This window comes from Stegostoma tigrinum, chromosome 18 (genome assembly GCF_030684315.1).
Source record: "Stegostoma tigrinum isolate sSteTig4 chromosome 18, sSteTig4.hap1, whole genome shotgun sequence".
Lineage (NCBI taxonomy): Eukaryota > Metazoa > Chordata > Chondrichthyes > Orectolobiformes > Stegostomatidae > Stegostoma > Stegostoma tigrinum.
In genome coordinates this window covers 24,115,013-24,130,408 of record NC_081371.1, presented here as the reverse complement: position 1 = coordinate 24,130,408, position 15,396 = coordinate 24,115,013, and the positions used below count along the sequence as shown (strand labels likewise).

General features: G+C 37.9%; 1 protein-coding gene across 8 annotated transcripts in view; it reads left to right on the top strand.

Annotated features, from left to right (window-relative positions):
* The window catches only part of LOC125460808 (DENN domain-containing protein 2A-like), a 134,344-nt gene extending 121,942 nt beyond the window's left edge, over positions 1 to 12,402 (top strand). For all 8 annotated transcript variants that reach the window (XM_048548803.2, XM_059652401.1, XM_048548806.2 and 5 more), the window contains 6 exons: positions 2,045 to 2,222; positions 3,605 to 3,646; positions 4,816 to 4,927; positions 6,978 to 7,217; positions 8,455 to 8,541; positions 8,763 to 12,402. In XM_048548803.2, coding sequence (XP_048404760.1) covers positions 2,045 to 2,222; positions 3,605 to 3,646; positions 4,816 to 4,927; positions 6,978 to 7,217; positions 8,455 to 8,541; positions 8,763 to 8,794 — 691 coding nt within the window. In that variant the 3' untranslated portion in view covers positions 8,795 to 12,402. The remainder of the gene's footprint in view (positions 1 to 2,044; positions 2,223 to 3,604; positions 3,647 to 4,815; positions 4,928 to 6,977; positions 7,218 to 8,454; positions 8,542 to 8,762) is intronic.
* Positions 12,403 to 15,396: the final 2,994 nt, after the last annotated feature.

Genomic DNA, 15,396 nt, shown 5'->3' with positions numbered 1-15,396 from the left:
ACCAGCTGCCGTTCTTATCCAGCCATTGAAGCATAAAACTCCGAAAACTCCGTAATTTTCACATTCAATAAACACATTGTGAGGGCTCCCCCAAATCCCCCCCCCTGATTTCACTAAATCTACAGATTCTGAGGGAGGGTCTACTACTTTAAGCAGACCTGATATATGTCCCACACCTTTCTGTTTAAATGCCTTTGTAAGAGGCAGGCTGATTGAGCTCAGAGAGAGGTAAAGGAGTCTTGTTCTGCCAAATCATGTTCACTCTTCACAAATTCTGATGTTCCAGAATCTAATGGGAAGCAGCTGTTCCAATACTCTGGCTGTCCGTCATCCTGAAGTCTTGTCGTATAAACACCACATTTAACTCAGTCTTTCACTGGGAATCTTGCCCACTTCTAATGACGCATTTCAGTGAAAGACAGTAAAAGAGGTTGGGGGGGTGGCGGTGGAAAACACAGAATTCTCTCCAATATAGAGATTGCTAAAGGTCAGAGGAGACTACTCCACATCTGTTTGGCGCCACTGTCTACACAGTTGCAGGACAATGACAGTTTGATGGTTTAACGTCATAAATAGTGGGAGATAGAATAGCATTATACTGATTGTGACATATTTGATTTTACAATTCAGGCTATTGCTTAATCAAGATATTGAAACATTAAAAAAATTCAATATTTTTCATGCATCTCACTGTAAAATATTTTTCCAAGATTACAAAAACCTGAATCTTGAATTCATTATGACTCGAATAACAATTTATTGCTTATATCAACACATTTTCTGAATCATTTTGAGCATATTTTTGTGCTTATTAAATTGATGCATATTAGTGCCAAGAATAGAATACATTTGCTTTCAGATACTCTGTATGAACACCAACTACAATATAACCATGGTTATATGTTATTGGATTTCTCTCTACCTCACTCAAATAATGCTTCGCAAACACAAATATCCTTCATTGTACCAATGAGACATTTTTGACCTTTTCACACAAGCCATCCTATGATATCTGAGTCTTGTATTAATTCATGATAAATATGACATCCAGAACCATTGGGAATTGGGCTGAGACAACCCAAACTCACTCAATGTTTTGTTATAACCAGCAGGTGCATGACTTTGACCCACTGGCCTGCTGGATTTGAAAGCAGAGGTGAAAGAATAACATTGCTGGATGTTATATTTCGGGTTAACCTACATTTTCAGTAGTTTCTTTGCTTTTATGAAGTTTTTAGTAATATTGTCTTTATACTATAAGATCTACAGAAGTTTATTAACTGTGAAATTAATTACCATGACTATAAGTGGATATTTACAGTAAAGTTAAAAGTTATATTTTGCAATAATTTTCAATCCTACACAAACACCAGTACAACTCAAATAAGGGGCAACTATATTGTATCATCGGTCAGCTCTTGCTGGTTGAAGATCCAGCGAGAGATCCTTGTTGCTCCTTCTAGGAAGGTGTCACAGGATCACTTTGGATGCAGAACAAAGAAAAGGGAAATTGGTGGTGGACTGTTGGAGCTCACAAGGGGAGTGAGTCAGAAACAAATGCAGGCGGTGCCTCTGCAGTACCCTGGCCAACTGCAAAATGTCTAGACACTTGATCAAGCTCCAATTCACCTCTGTTTGATGATGTCAGCCACATCAGCACCCCCAACCCAAATGTTTACGCTCTAACACTGGCAGTGATGATGATGGGTTAAGACCCCAAGTGCTCTTTAATTGTCCAATTAAGGACCCCAAATAGCAGCAGGGCAGGAAGATCAACCATGGGTCTTCCCATCCGGTGCTTAATTCTGGTGGAAGCAAAAAGGTAGCAGGGTTTACTTTTGACCATACCTGCCTAATCACGTGCCCTTCCTCTCTCCAAGCAGCCAATTTCAAGATCAGAAGATTTGGTTCGCTGGGAGTTTTTCTGGAATTCAGGTTTTGTGTTAATCAGATTTGAGGATGAAATTGTATTTAAAAACCAGTTATTTGTGTGGCCTAGTACTATTGAATGCAGTTTCTAACTGGCCTGTTCTCTTTCTTGCAGTACCTTATCCAAGTGTTGCCATGCAGTGATGGCACTTTTGTATCCTTTTGCCTGGCAGCACACTTACATCCCTGTACTACCTCCATCCATGATTGACATAGCCTGCTCTCCCACTCCATTTCTGATAGGACTTCTCTCCAGCTCCTTGCCCAAGCTGAGGGATCTGCCACTTGAAGAGGTAAGGACTGGTGACTCATTGACTGAAAACACATAGGAATGAAAAATGAGCAATATGTATATTTGAGAGTTGGTGTATACATAATTGAGGAAGACAGTGAATGAGAATTAGGAGTTTTAGCAAACTCTCACTTGAATGTTCAACTAGTACGTAACAGCAATAAACAAACCCAAAAAGAATATTGTATTATCGAGTCAAAAGAGTAGAAAACATGGCAGAAGAAGCTAACTTCTATCATGCTCTGGTTAGGCCAATCTTTCCTGCTACTACTCTGATGCATTTTTGCTGCCTCTCTGCTACTTATGTCCCCACTGCTGGTTTTGCTGTTTCCCACTGCATTAATAGTGAGACAGATTCAAAAAAATGTGCGGACGGCAGCACCAACCTCCATACATTGCTTTCTTCGACCTCACAAAAGCCTTCAGTGCTTATATCGTGGAGGGACAATAGAACATCCTTCTCAACTTTGGATGCCTGCAGAAATTCATCACTATTCTGTACGTGCTGCACAATGGCATGATCCTCACTGACAGATCCAGCACAGACTCCATACGGGTGCAAACAAAGGTCAAACAAGTCTGCATCATTGCATCAGTGCTTTTCTCCAACTTCCTAACCATAACACTCTTAACCATATCCACGAAGCTTCCCATGGCTGAGGAGTTAACCTGCGGGACAAGTGGGAAACTGTTCAACCTGAGTCTCCTCCAGTCCAGAACCAGGACCATCCCAACTTCTATCAACACACTGCAATACTTGGAATATAGCACACACTGTTTTGAGCTCAGCCTGTATTACAAAGGCATGTAAGAAAATGGGCCTTCGGCTAAACATCCAGAAGCCAAAGTCTCTTCCAGCCTGCTGCCACAGCACAACACTGCACCCCTGACTTATAAGACCTATCGCAAAGCACTGGTCATTGTGATCAATTGGGCAGTGGTTTTACCCTTTGAGCCTTCTGCAGAGCTGAGGAAAGGAGATTTAATAATGTAATCCTTGCTTTTCAGTACACAGTTAACGCAGAATGTAAACTCATACTGCAATTGCTGTAACAGGTTAATGGCGTCATTCATTTCTGCTCTCAGCTAGCACCACTGATGCAAACTAAAGATTTCAAATCTGTGACGAACAATAGATGTTTTGGAAAGTTAGTAGCAAATATTTTAAAAAGCAGTTTTTTTTTTTACCTAGGATGGTCAGATTTGTTACATGATGGTTGTGCCTAACAGCAAAAAGTTCTCCTACTTTAAGGAATTATGTGAGCTGGTCGTTGTCCTCTCATGTCATGGCCAAAAGTATTATTATTATTATTGACTGGTAAAATGGAAATTCTGTCATCAGCAGAGTCAAGGAGTGAAGCTGCTTTATTTTTCTTTTTGCAGGTCCTGATGGTTAATCTTGGGACAAACAAATTTCTCAGACAGGTGAGTGCCACATTTATTTCAGATGTGATGAGAGGTGGCAGAAAGCTGTCCACATTCCTACAATTGGGTCGAGTAGGAAATTGAAAAGAAATCCATGAAGTATTCCACCAACTCTGACCTTCACACCCCTGTTAATATTGGCATATAGTGCAGAATTATAACAGTGTGCAAATGTATGAAACAGGAGATAGTCTCAATGCAAATAAAAACCACAAAAGATCTGAAGTGGCTTGCCAACGTCTATCAATATTCAACACTAATGGAAAAAGTCAAAATTTATTTACAGAGTAGAAGCAGAGACTGCTGTGTTTAGTTAGTTCCTTATTCATCTTAAGAATATTCAAAAAACATTTAATAACTAATGAATTGTATTTACTGCTATTTTGAAGGCAAATATAACAACCAATTTGAACGGAGAAAGATGCTTCTAAAAGCAGTGAAATGAATGACTAATTTATCTGGTTTCTGATTGTGCTGATTGAGAAATAAGTGCTGGCCAGGACATAGGGAGAACATCGCAGCATTCCTTCTTTCAGTGGTGACACAAAATATTTTGATGCTGCTGAAAGATATTTGATAATGCTCAGAACTGCATGATGCATTGCTGCCAACTCAATGTTATTGCTGTGGTCATAAGAATATAAGAATGTAAGAACTAGGAGCAGGAGTGGGCCATCTGGCCCCTCGAGCCTGCCCCGCCATTTAATAAGATCATGGCTGATCTTTTTGAGACTCAGCTCCACTTACCTGTCCCCACACCATAACCCTTAATTCCTTTACTGTTCAAAAATTTATCTAGCCTTGCCTTAAATATATTCAGTGAGGTAGCTTCAACCGCTTCACTGGGTGGGGAATTCCACAGGTTCACAACCCTTTGGGTGAAGAAGTTCCTCCTGACCTCAGTCCCACATCTGCTTCCTGTTATTTTGAGGCGATGCCCTCTAGTCCTAGTTTCACCTGCTAGCGGAAACAACTTCCCTGCCTCCACCTTACCTATTCCCTTCATAATCTTATATGTTTCTATAAGATCTCCCCTCATTCTTCTGAATTCAAACCACTGATATGTCATATCACTGATACTTAAGGCATCACTGCCTCAGACCTAAATGGTAGCACATACAGCTGTTTCATGTACCTGCTGCTCACTGCTTATTTCTTTGTTTGTTCAGGTGGATGATGAAGATACCATTCTACCACGCAAACTTCAGGTGGCACTTGAGCATGTCCTAGAAATGCGGAATGAGTTGGCCAGTCAAGAAGAGGAGGACTCTCTCCTGGATAGTAAGGGCATCAGTGAATCAGGCAGCCTTTCTTCTAATGAAAACAAAATACTGGAGATGCAGGATATCTGAAGCAAACACAGAATGCTGCAGAAACTCAGCCAATCTGGTAGAATTATTTCTTCAGACGAAGAGTCATGCCAGACTGTTTCTCTTTCTACAGATGCTGCCAGACCCACTGAGTTTCTCCAGCATTCTCTGTGGTTATTTCTTCTAATGTGTTTACAGTAATTCAATGGCACCTGACTGCAAACTTAGTGAGGATCAACAGTAAAAGAATAAACAGAAATTAAAAGGCTTAGTCTACTGGCACAGGCAATAAGATACCAACTCGTTTGACCTTGTTGGAAGCATAATCTCAAGTTTAGACCAGGATCCCCACAGTGCTGTGCATGCTGGAACAACTATCCTGTATTTCTCTCATGTTCAAATACCAAGAGTTATGTCCTTGCGCTTTGTGGATCAAAGACTACCTTTTATTTATTCAATAGATGGTAATGTAGCAACTTTGGGGAGTGAGCAATAACTAACATCACTGTACTTAGATTGCTGGATGTGGCAACAAGACATATTGACTCATTTGTATAATGTGATCATAACCTTATGACACCCCATTGTATTTTATAGCCAATGAAGTACGTTTGAATATTATCACTATATATAAACAGCCAACTGAAGGACAAGGATCCAACCAAAAGCAAAGTGATAGCAATCATACAGGATTTCATCACAACAGACTTTCTTTGTTCTGTCTATTACATACAGTGCATGCCAGCAACTTCTGAACGTTATAACATTTAGGAAACAGAAAAATCTAACAATATTATATTTAACTGTTCAAAATATTAGTTACATTAAAACTGCTGAGAAGCAAGGATGGATCTTGTTGAGAGATTTTCAATAGGTGACTCAAAACAGTTCAAGGGCAACTGAACAGTCATTTTCAGGCAACTGGATAGAGGAGGTCTGGTGAGAAGGTTACCACCCTCAGGCTGGAATTCTGTCATATACATAGAAATTGCATCCCAAAAAGGTACTGCTGTGGCAGGCTCCACATGGAACGGATGTGGACAAGTCCAGGAAGCTAATCGGTGCAACTGTTTCTATTGGGGCTTAGGAAAAGCCTTGGATCTGTGGGAAAACCATGTGCATTGAACAGATCAGTACTGCTGAAAAAGGGAAAGGCAGCCCAAAGCAGTATTTGTTTTGTGCACAAGAGTAGGGCTTGGAGAAATGCAGGGACAGTACCAGTGTGGAGGAGGGCTGCAGACAAGTTGAAATTGTGCCTATGAGTAGGTACTGGTGAGCAGTTTCTGGAATCTAAGGCAGTAGAGTCCTGAATGGGAGAGTGAACTACCAGAATGTGAGCCTCATTGAGGCAGCGTATAACAGAATAGCTTTTGAGGAAACGCTAAAGCTAAATCTTCAATAGTGATGAATTGGAATCTCTTGTAAAGTTTTATTGACCCATGGTGTCAGCAACCCATCAGTTATTAGGGAGAAATCTGTGCAATCTGTCTTGGCCAGATTTGCTATTTGATTGATCTATGGGTTCTTAGAATAGTTTAGAATGTAGCAGTATATATTAGGTTGTATTACATTGTTGTAATTTGTATAGTTAGATTTATTGTTCTTTGTTCAAAATCATGAAATCTTATGGTTTTACTCAGTAAAATCCAAACCATTTCTTAACAAATTAGTCAGTCTCATAACCCTATTCCAGTCATGTTAATGTATAACTTATATTTAATATAGCAGGTACATATAAATGAGGTATAAATGCTATTTACTACACTGAAATAAACGCCTCAGTTCTTGCTCAGAGTAGTGTTACCATAATTGTCTAAAAATTTGAAGAGATTTGTGATCTTTTAAAAAGTTATTGGATTTACAGTAATTGGCTTAAAGTTCTCAGACTCTGCATGAATTGTAACAATAGGGAAACATACATAAATACTTACGCACTTGCAAATGGCATATTGTTGTTGTGGACTCATCCAAGCCTTCCTATCAAAATGAATACTGTGGTTTCTGATCATTTCTCTTCATAGATCCTGGCTCTCTTAATAGTGTGGTGTCTGAAACCTTCGTCCGTTTTTTTGTGGAAATAGTCGGTCACTACTCTTTGTATATGACTTCCAATGAGAAAGATGAAAAAATATTCCTATGGGAGGCATTTCGCAAGTCTATCACGTCAAAAAGTGTCCGACGGTTTCTGGAGGTTTTCATGGAGACACAAATGTTTGGTGGATTCATTCAAGATCGAGAACTTAGAAAACTTGGGGTGAAAGGTGAAAACACTAGTCACAATATTGCCTCCTCCTCTCTCACAACCTTTTTAAACTCAATCATGTATTTTGTCAGTTAACCATGTTACATGTAAGAACAAATAATATGATCATAACATATAAATACTGGCCTTATGGAAACATTTAATAAAATGCATTCAATCCTTCTTCAAACTATCTGAAATAAATTAGTCTGTTACTGAAAATAGGATACTTATATCAAGATTTTATTGGAAAGAAGTTATATACAGTGTTCACTTTCATGGTGTTAAGATTTCGTCCTGCATAGTGTCTTAGCCTCCTTCTTGTAATGCCTGCTGTCTTCCTAGTTTGTACTCAGTTGTTTCTGCCATTTGCCACACCCTAGTTCAGTACAAGAGTAACCTCCTTGTCTTGGTTTAGCTCAAAAATGGTGCTTTTGGTGCAGAGATAAATAGACAAATAATGACTATTTGGAAGGTTTCCTTTAATTGGACTGCAAAAAACATTTGCTCAGTCAATAGCAGCTAACCTCCATGACAAGTGTCTCAGCGACAGATGGTTACTAGAATTACAATGACCTTCTGACAATGACAATGTAAATTTGTGACGTACCTGTAATGCCAGGCACTCCTATGGCCTGGGGTTGGAGCAGCAGTAGATAGGATGAGCAGTTGGTATGCCCAGTGAAAGAAGGTAACCTAAATCCCAAACACTATATTTGAAAAACACTTTGGTAAATAAGCTCAGGTCAAAACCCGGACCCACCATTACAAAGGATTTTTTGTTGGCAATCTTGCAACTTCTTTGCAAAAGGTTTGATGGAGTAAAGTTCTTTTACAGTTGGTTGTGGGTGGGCAGGGTATACCCAGAACTGTAATGATTCTGCCAAAGGTCATGTTTCTGAGGTGAGGTCAGATTCAATGAACCATTCAAGTATAATTTACTCTTAAGACACAAGGTTAATAGAGTAAGCAGAAGAGGTCCTGGATGGGCAATAAGACTAATTCTATTGAATATTTATTATATGGACTTGCCTTTGGTATGCTCACCACAACGTAGCTTTCAGTTATTATTAGATAAACCTTAGCTACATGCCTATGTGGGAAGTGAAGAAGCAAGAAAAAGTAGAAGGAACTGTGTATATTGCAACACTTGTATTGAGATGCATACTCTGAAATATTCAGCATTCTCAACGCCCAGGTAGTGTCTGACACACTAATACCTATACCTAGTATAACTATTTTTTTGTCATCTGCAGGGTTATTTGAGGTCAGAGCACAGGACTACCTTGAATCTCTTCCTGGGAGTGAACAAAGAGGGATGAACCGATTTCTTAGAGGCCTAGGTAATGCATTTTCATTTGCTTACGGGATAGGGCTTGATCAAAAAGACTCAAATCAATTTTTTTCAGTCATTTGTGATTTTCACATTTTTGTGGTTTACCAACTGTCTTCATCAAAAATTTAAAAGTTTCATTTCTTTCATAACTCGATATTAGCTAATTTTGTGTGTTTTGGGTTCACGTTCTGTGTTGTGAAAGTTAATCAAATGTTTGTCCATTTTTAGGTAGCAAAATGAAATTCCTTCACAAGAAGTAAAAAAAAGGCATTTGAAAGGCGTCTTATTGGGAAAGAAGGCTGAATCTAGCATAGTCACTTTTTCTCTTATCAATTTTCCATCAAATTTGAGTTTGTCAATACAGCAATACCTGTTGAAGAGAAAAAGGAGACTGCTGCCTCAAAGCTGTGCACAATTTAATGTGAAAGCCTTGTGGGGGAGTACAACCCAGTTCCATTGAATATTTATTATTTAGATGTGCATGAAGTCTGCCTTGCCTCTATCTGGCTTTCACTTCTCATTGGATAAAGATTACTTGCACGATGTCACACCCTTGTCCGTGGAAGAGTTGGAGAAACAAGCAAAGGATGGAGAAAGTACTATTCAAGAGTGGTGTACAGTAAAACAGGCATGGAACATGCTGGAAGATGAGGGCTCTGGAAAGAAAAATTAGACATTTGTAAATTTGTGAATTAAAAACACTGACTTCAGACACTTTTTAAACTTGGTTTTGAATTCTACTGTCAATACTCAGGAGTCACAATCTTTGTCCTTTTCAGTTTAGCATGATACACCAGAATTATAACTGCACCATGACATTTGAAAAGTCTGTCATTCTCTGTGTAACACAGTCAGATAAATGAATACTGGGTTTAAGATTATAATGTGATTTTACTGTCAAGAGGTTGGCTTGAATGATACAATTGATCAGAATAATCTTGTACTGTAGATAATATGCATTTGCACTGGTCAATGTGGAGCAAGTGGTAAGTGAAAACTTTGTCCAGTGCCTGCTTGATAATAGGACCAAGATGCTGAGGGATGAGGTACAAAGTGCATGGAATGAAGCTAGAGTCCAAGCATATTATCACTATGTACAATGTTGTTAAACTGCAGAACCACTTGTATGTCTCAATATGCTGCCTATTGTCTGAATTGCATCTCTTTGTAGCATTTGAAACTGAATTGTATCAGCTGTGGTAAATTGATGGAGAACTGTATTTTGAGTTCTTGGGTTGGGAGAGTATAAGATTAGGGAGCACCCAATTTCATTTCACTTAAATTAAGCATTTTTTGGTTGTTCTTAGTGACTATCTGTCCATATTTGAGGTAATTGTAAATATGAAAATGTCACTGATGCTGACCTTTCCAAACAAAGTCCAGCAACTGTCCATATCCAAGGGATTATAACTACATTTTTTATTCAGCTAGTCACCTGTGTGCTGTTAAACACAACATGACAAGATAGGTCTGAATATCTTTCTGTAGTGGTCTCACTCAGCCTAAACTGTATAATATTGAATCCTGCTTGAGAGAATTAGTGTGTTGCAGATCTTTTTGCAATCTACAACATAAATCTTGTTGCTAGATACAAAAAGATAAAATTTTGAAAAGGCTTGCAATAGAAGACTAATTGTAAATTGGTTCAGTTTGCAAGCTTTTGCTTTATTTCCTGTGGATCTTCAACACTATGAATTGTTGTACCATAGTTCTCTTCAGAGGTCTGCACCTTCTGTATCAAGCTTATGTACGTCTGAGAAATCAGCTGTATGCTCTATTGCTGGGCTGATCTTTCACGTTTCAGATGTTGACTGACAACTAGTGTACTAAGAGATTTAACAACACAGAATATTTACAAGAGGCTGAAAGTGAATCATAAAGTAATTATGAGAACTGAAATAGGTATCAGGTAAAAGGGCACTGATGTTTCAACCACTGTAATGTAATGGGCAGAGTTGTAATACTGTAGTTTAACATAGACAAATTATAATACTAGCATGATCACTAGGTGGCTCTTAGTTTACATAGTCCAGGCAAAAACAAATTCCAGAATGCTAGTCTTTTAGAAGCACTCCAACTGCTGAACAAGTCAGTTCAGTATTTGCTTTTGTCCTGCTCAACTTTGAGAGTGTTAACAAATATCCTCTGGAGGTCAATCCATGATGATGGGATCAATCAAATCTGGAATCCTGGTTTTCTCTCACCCCTTTACCATCTGTTATCCCTCAGCAGCAAAGTATTCAAATGCTTGCTACTCTAACATTTAGAAATTGCACAATAATGACAACATGGACGTAAGATGACACTTCCGATCTCTTTCTTACCTTCACAGTTCTGTGAAAGAAGTGCTTCAATCATGGTCAACTCTTTTTCGGCAGAGTCAGCTGAGATTAGGACCACAATTTATCAGGAAGTTCAGCTTTTAATCCACTTCTGGTCACTTTGGAATTGTACATTGGTGGGTCAATATGCTCCATTACTAGGTACAGCATATCTTAGTGACCAGAGGTTCAGGTGCTGAGATACACATTCCAATTACTCCATTTGGTGCAAAGTTTCATTTTTAGAAATAGGCTTGTGATAATTTAATTTTTCTAACACTAACTTTTTTTTTATTAGTAGCTTTATGGGAAAGTTATGTCCTTGAGCGCTATTCATTCCCTTGATTTGGACCGAGCACCTCTCTGCTGAACTACTCCATCACAGGATCAATTATTGGGTTCAGTGTACTGAATTAAAAGACACAAAGGAACTGTGGCAGTAAGAAAAGGACTACAGAAAGCTCTGTATTCTGAGAGTCAGACATAGTATAAGCTAAATGATTAAAGTGAAAGTGTGTACATGTAAATGCACATGCCCACAATATGTTGTTTACACTGTGAAATAATGTTTTGTCTTATAATTGGGAATGGTATTTTGAAACCTAATTCAAAGGAGAGGATGGTCCAAACCAAATGGAGTCTACTAAGACATGTTCCCTGTCACCTTTAGTTCCTATAGCTAGAGTATAACACTATAAAAGCTGGGATCTTTTCATGTAACATAAAGAAAGTGCTATTTATTTTAGTGATCTGATTAACCAAAGTCTGTTGTTTGAAACTTGTCAAACTAATTCTGTCGGATACGGATGGTCAATAAAAAAATGTAAGTGCATTAAATGGAAAGGAAATCTCAACTAACAACAGCTTGGATTGATATGGTTTCTTTCATAACATAAGGCCATTCCACTTCATGAAGTATTTCCTGTATTGTGATGACTGTTGTAATGTGGAAGCGCTGGTAACCAGTTAACAAAAGGGCCCATAAACACCAATGTGAGAAATTGCTATACAGTCGATTTTAGTAGTGTTGGGATATAGATTTGCTAAGACAAAGAAATACAAAAACATTGTATACCAGAATACTGCAAAAAAAGTCATGAATTTTGGGAATATTCCTGGTATCAAAATTGATAATTTGCCATCTGACAACAAGGCAAGAAATACTTGAGGGCTTTTTATTCAATGCAAATGAAGAACACGCTTTCCAGCAGAAAAAATACTGATGTCCTGCAATGTTGTTGCAATATCTTGGCTTGTACTGGTTCTGAACTTTTCCATTCTCCTTCATCCAGAGACTTTCTTTTTCCATCCACCTTCTTCCTTTTTATCTCCAGCTTAAAGTTTCAATTCTTTTGTAAGGAGACCACTAATGTACTAGAGGGCTCTCCATGACTCATCCAGCAAAGCAAGTCAAGCAAACTCCAATAATTTGCTGAATTGTTCTTCATACAGTACTATGTTTAATTGTACAGTCTTCAATGCTTATAACAATCAGGCTAATTCAAAGGAGGTAACTGTATTAATGTAACAACCAAAACAGGGAAAGAAATTTATTATGAGGAAATCTTTAAATTTGCTGTTAATGTTTCTGTTCATGTCTCTGGCATTTTGGCTAAGTTTTAGGCAGTTTTTTTTTAAAAATAGATATACTTGCATAACAAAATACATTTCCCAAACTACAAAAGTTTCTAAATCAAATTACCTAAAAACTGAAGAACAAATGGGAAATAAAGTTGCTAATTTTTATACATATTTTGCAACAGTCACAAATGTCAGTAGGTTTTGAATGTAACTGCAAAAATACTCCAGCATCATCACACTGAATCAACTGCTTTAAAGAAGACTTCTATCAAATCTATGAACATGATGCCAGATAAAAGTAAAAATACCAAGGTAAAATTCTCTTTTTGTTCTTCTTAGTTTGTAATAGACAAATTCTCCCCATTAGATCAGCATGTTTAATTAGTAATGAACATCAAGCTATTACTTACATGTCAGTATTCCTTTTGAAATATATATTAGTGAGAACCTTGCTTAAGCTGTACAAAATAAATGCAACATGTAAGATATTATAAGCAGTAACTTGGAAATTGATGTTAATGCAAATAGTTAATGAATTTTAGACAATACAAGCAATTGGATGTTTTCAACTGTTGAGGACTGTATATGTTTTCAACATCTGATATTGCTTGATATCAGAAGTAAATAACCAAGGTTGAAGCAGATATCCATGTCTCCTACTGGTCATCTTGAAGCATTGTTGGGACGAACAGTTGGTCAGGGGTGAGAGGAGGTGGTGGTTGTAGTTGTCAAAAGTCCTAATGGGTTTAGGTGGGTGCAGTTGACAGAGAGTAAAGGGTGAGTTTAGTAGTAACCCAGGAGTTACAATAACTTTTCCTGGGTAAATATTAAGCTTAAGTGAGTTGGAACTCTCTGAATTCTCCAATTTTAATAAACTCAAAGGACTCCACACATAGGGGAATTATAGTTTTTCACAAAATTTTAAAAATCCTGGACAACTCAAGAGTAAGCTGATTCAAGGACTCCAAACAGTCCCAACGCACAAGTGTAGTCTAGGCTGCTCCAACAACTCTGGCTATCAGATTTTCTGGGCTATTGTTGCTAATGGATAGAGTCTGCAGGTCAGATTCCAACAGGTGAAATATCTCAATATGTTTGATCACAGTGCAGACTTCTCAGATGCTTCCTATTAACAAAGTTAGGCAGACACTGATTTAGATAACAAAGTGTGAAAATGGATGAACACAGCAGGCCAAGCAGCATCTTGTGCTCATGAGATGCTGCTTGGCCTGCTGTGTTCACCCAGCTTCACACTTTGTTATCTTGGATTGTCCAGCATCTGCAGTTCCCATTATCACTGATTTAGATATCTGTGATCTACAAGCTGCTTTGATAGCCCACACTCAAATTATCAACATGTCTTTGATGTAAAAGCCTGAAGAATTCAAGTACCTGTAGGGCTAAATACCGCTATCCAGACAAAATGGAAAGAAAGATGAACCAAGCTATTAGGAACAGGAGTAGGCCATTCAGCCCCTTGAGCCTGTTCCACCAGTCAATGTGATCATGGCTGATCTGTGGCCTAACTCTGTATACCTGCCTTAAGTGCTAGAAACCAAGATGTAAGAATGGTTTGTATTTCTCATGTCTATCTAAAGATAAGAAGTCACTTGTGGATGGGGTGTACACATTCCAACTGTAATCACACAGTATGATGGAGTATATAGAAGAAACAATAGGATCTTATCAGAAAGGTCTGGTCATTGTCATGAGGTTTTTAAATCTATATACAGACTGGACACATCAGATGGACATAGGTAGCCAAGATAAGGAGTTCATTGAATACTTTTCTGGACAGTTCCTTGGAACAGCACATTCTGGAGCCAAGCAGGGAGCAGGATATATCCTGCCATTGCCATCCTAGACCTGACATTGTGCAAGAGTTAGGATTAATTCATAACCTCATTGTGAAGACATTCCTAGGTGCAGGCAATTATAATAGGTATAAATTTTACATTCAGTTTGAAGAAGGAAACAGTAGGTCTAAGACTAACATTTTAAACTTAAAACAACTGAATTTTGGAAGGCAAAGTAACAGACATTTAAGAATACACAGAATAGATTCATTCCAACAAGAAGGAAAAACTGCAAGCACAGGATCATTGTCTGTGGTTAACTAAAAATGTTAAAGATGGTACCAAACTTAAAGCAAAAGCAGAGTGGCAAGATTCATGAGGAAAATATTTCCGTACAATAGAAAGCTATCTAGAAATATAAAAATATTAAGAGTTCCTATAACTATTTGAAATAGAAAGAAGAGCTAAAGTGAGTATTTAGAAAGCGATTCTGAGAAATAATGAAAAATAAGAAGGCAGACAAATTTAAGAGTATTCCAGAAATAGTTGTAATTCACGAAATAAAAGGAAGAGAGGAATTTCAAGAAAATCATAATCACTGGTGAACCAGTACTGAACAAGTTGTTGGAGTTACTGGCTGACAAGCCCCTGGATTCTGGTGGATTTCAGCCTAGCTTCTTAAAAGAAGTGGTCAGTGAGAGAGTTGATACATCGGCTTTAATTTTCCAAAATTTTAGAAATACACGAGAGGTTCCATTAGATTGGACATTAGTGAACATAAGTCCTTTATTCAAAAAGACTGAAAACAAGAAATTGCAGGTTAGATGGTTCAACACCTGACAAAGACAAATTGTTAGAAGCCATTATTAAAGGTGTTACAATAGGCACACTAGAAAAGTTCAAGATTATCAGGCAAAGTCAACATGATTTTATGAAAGGAAAATTATGTTTTCAACTTGAAGAAGTTCTTTGAGGAAGTAACATATGCCATGGATTTTAAAAAAAGAAACTGGTGGATATTACTATACTTACATTTCCAGAAGGCACTTGATTAGGTGCCATATCAAGGGTTATTATGAAAAGTGAAACCAAAACCAAAAAGCTAATAGTCAAAGGGGTAAAATATTGGAATAGATTAAAAAATGGCTAGCCAACAGGAAACAG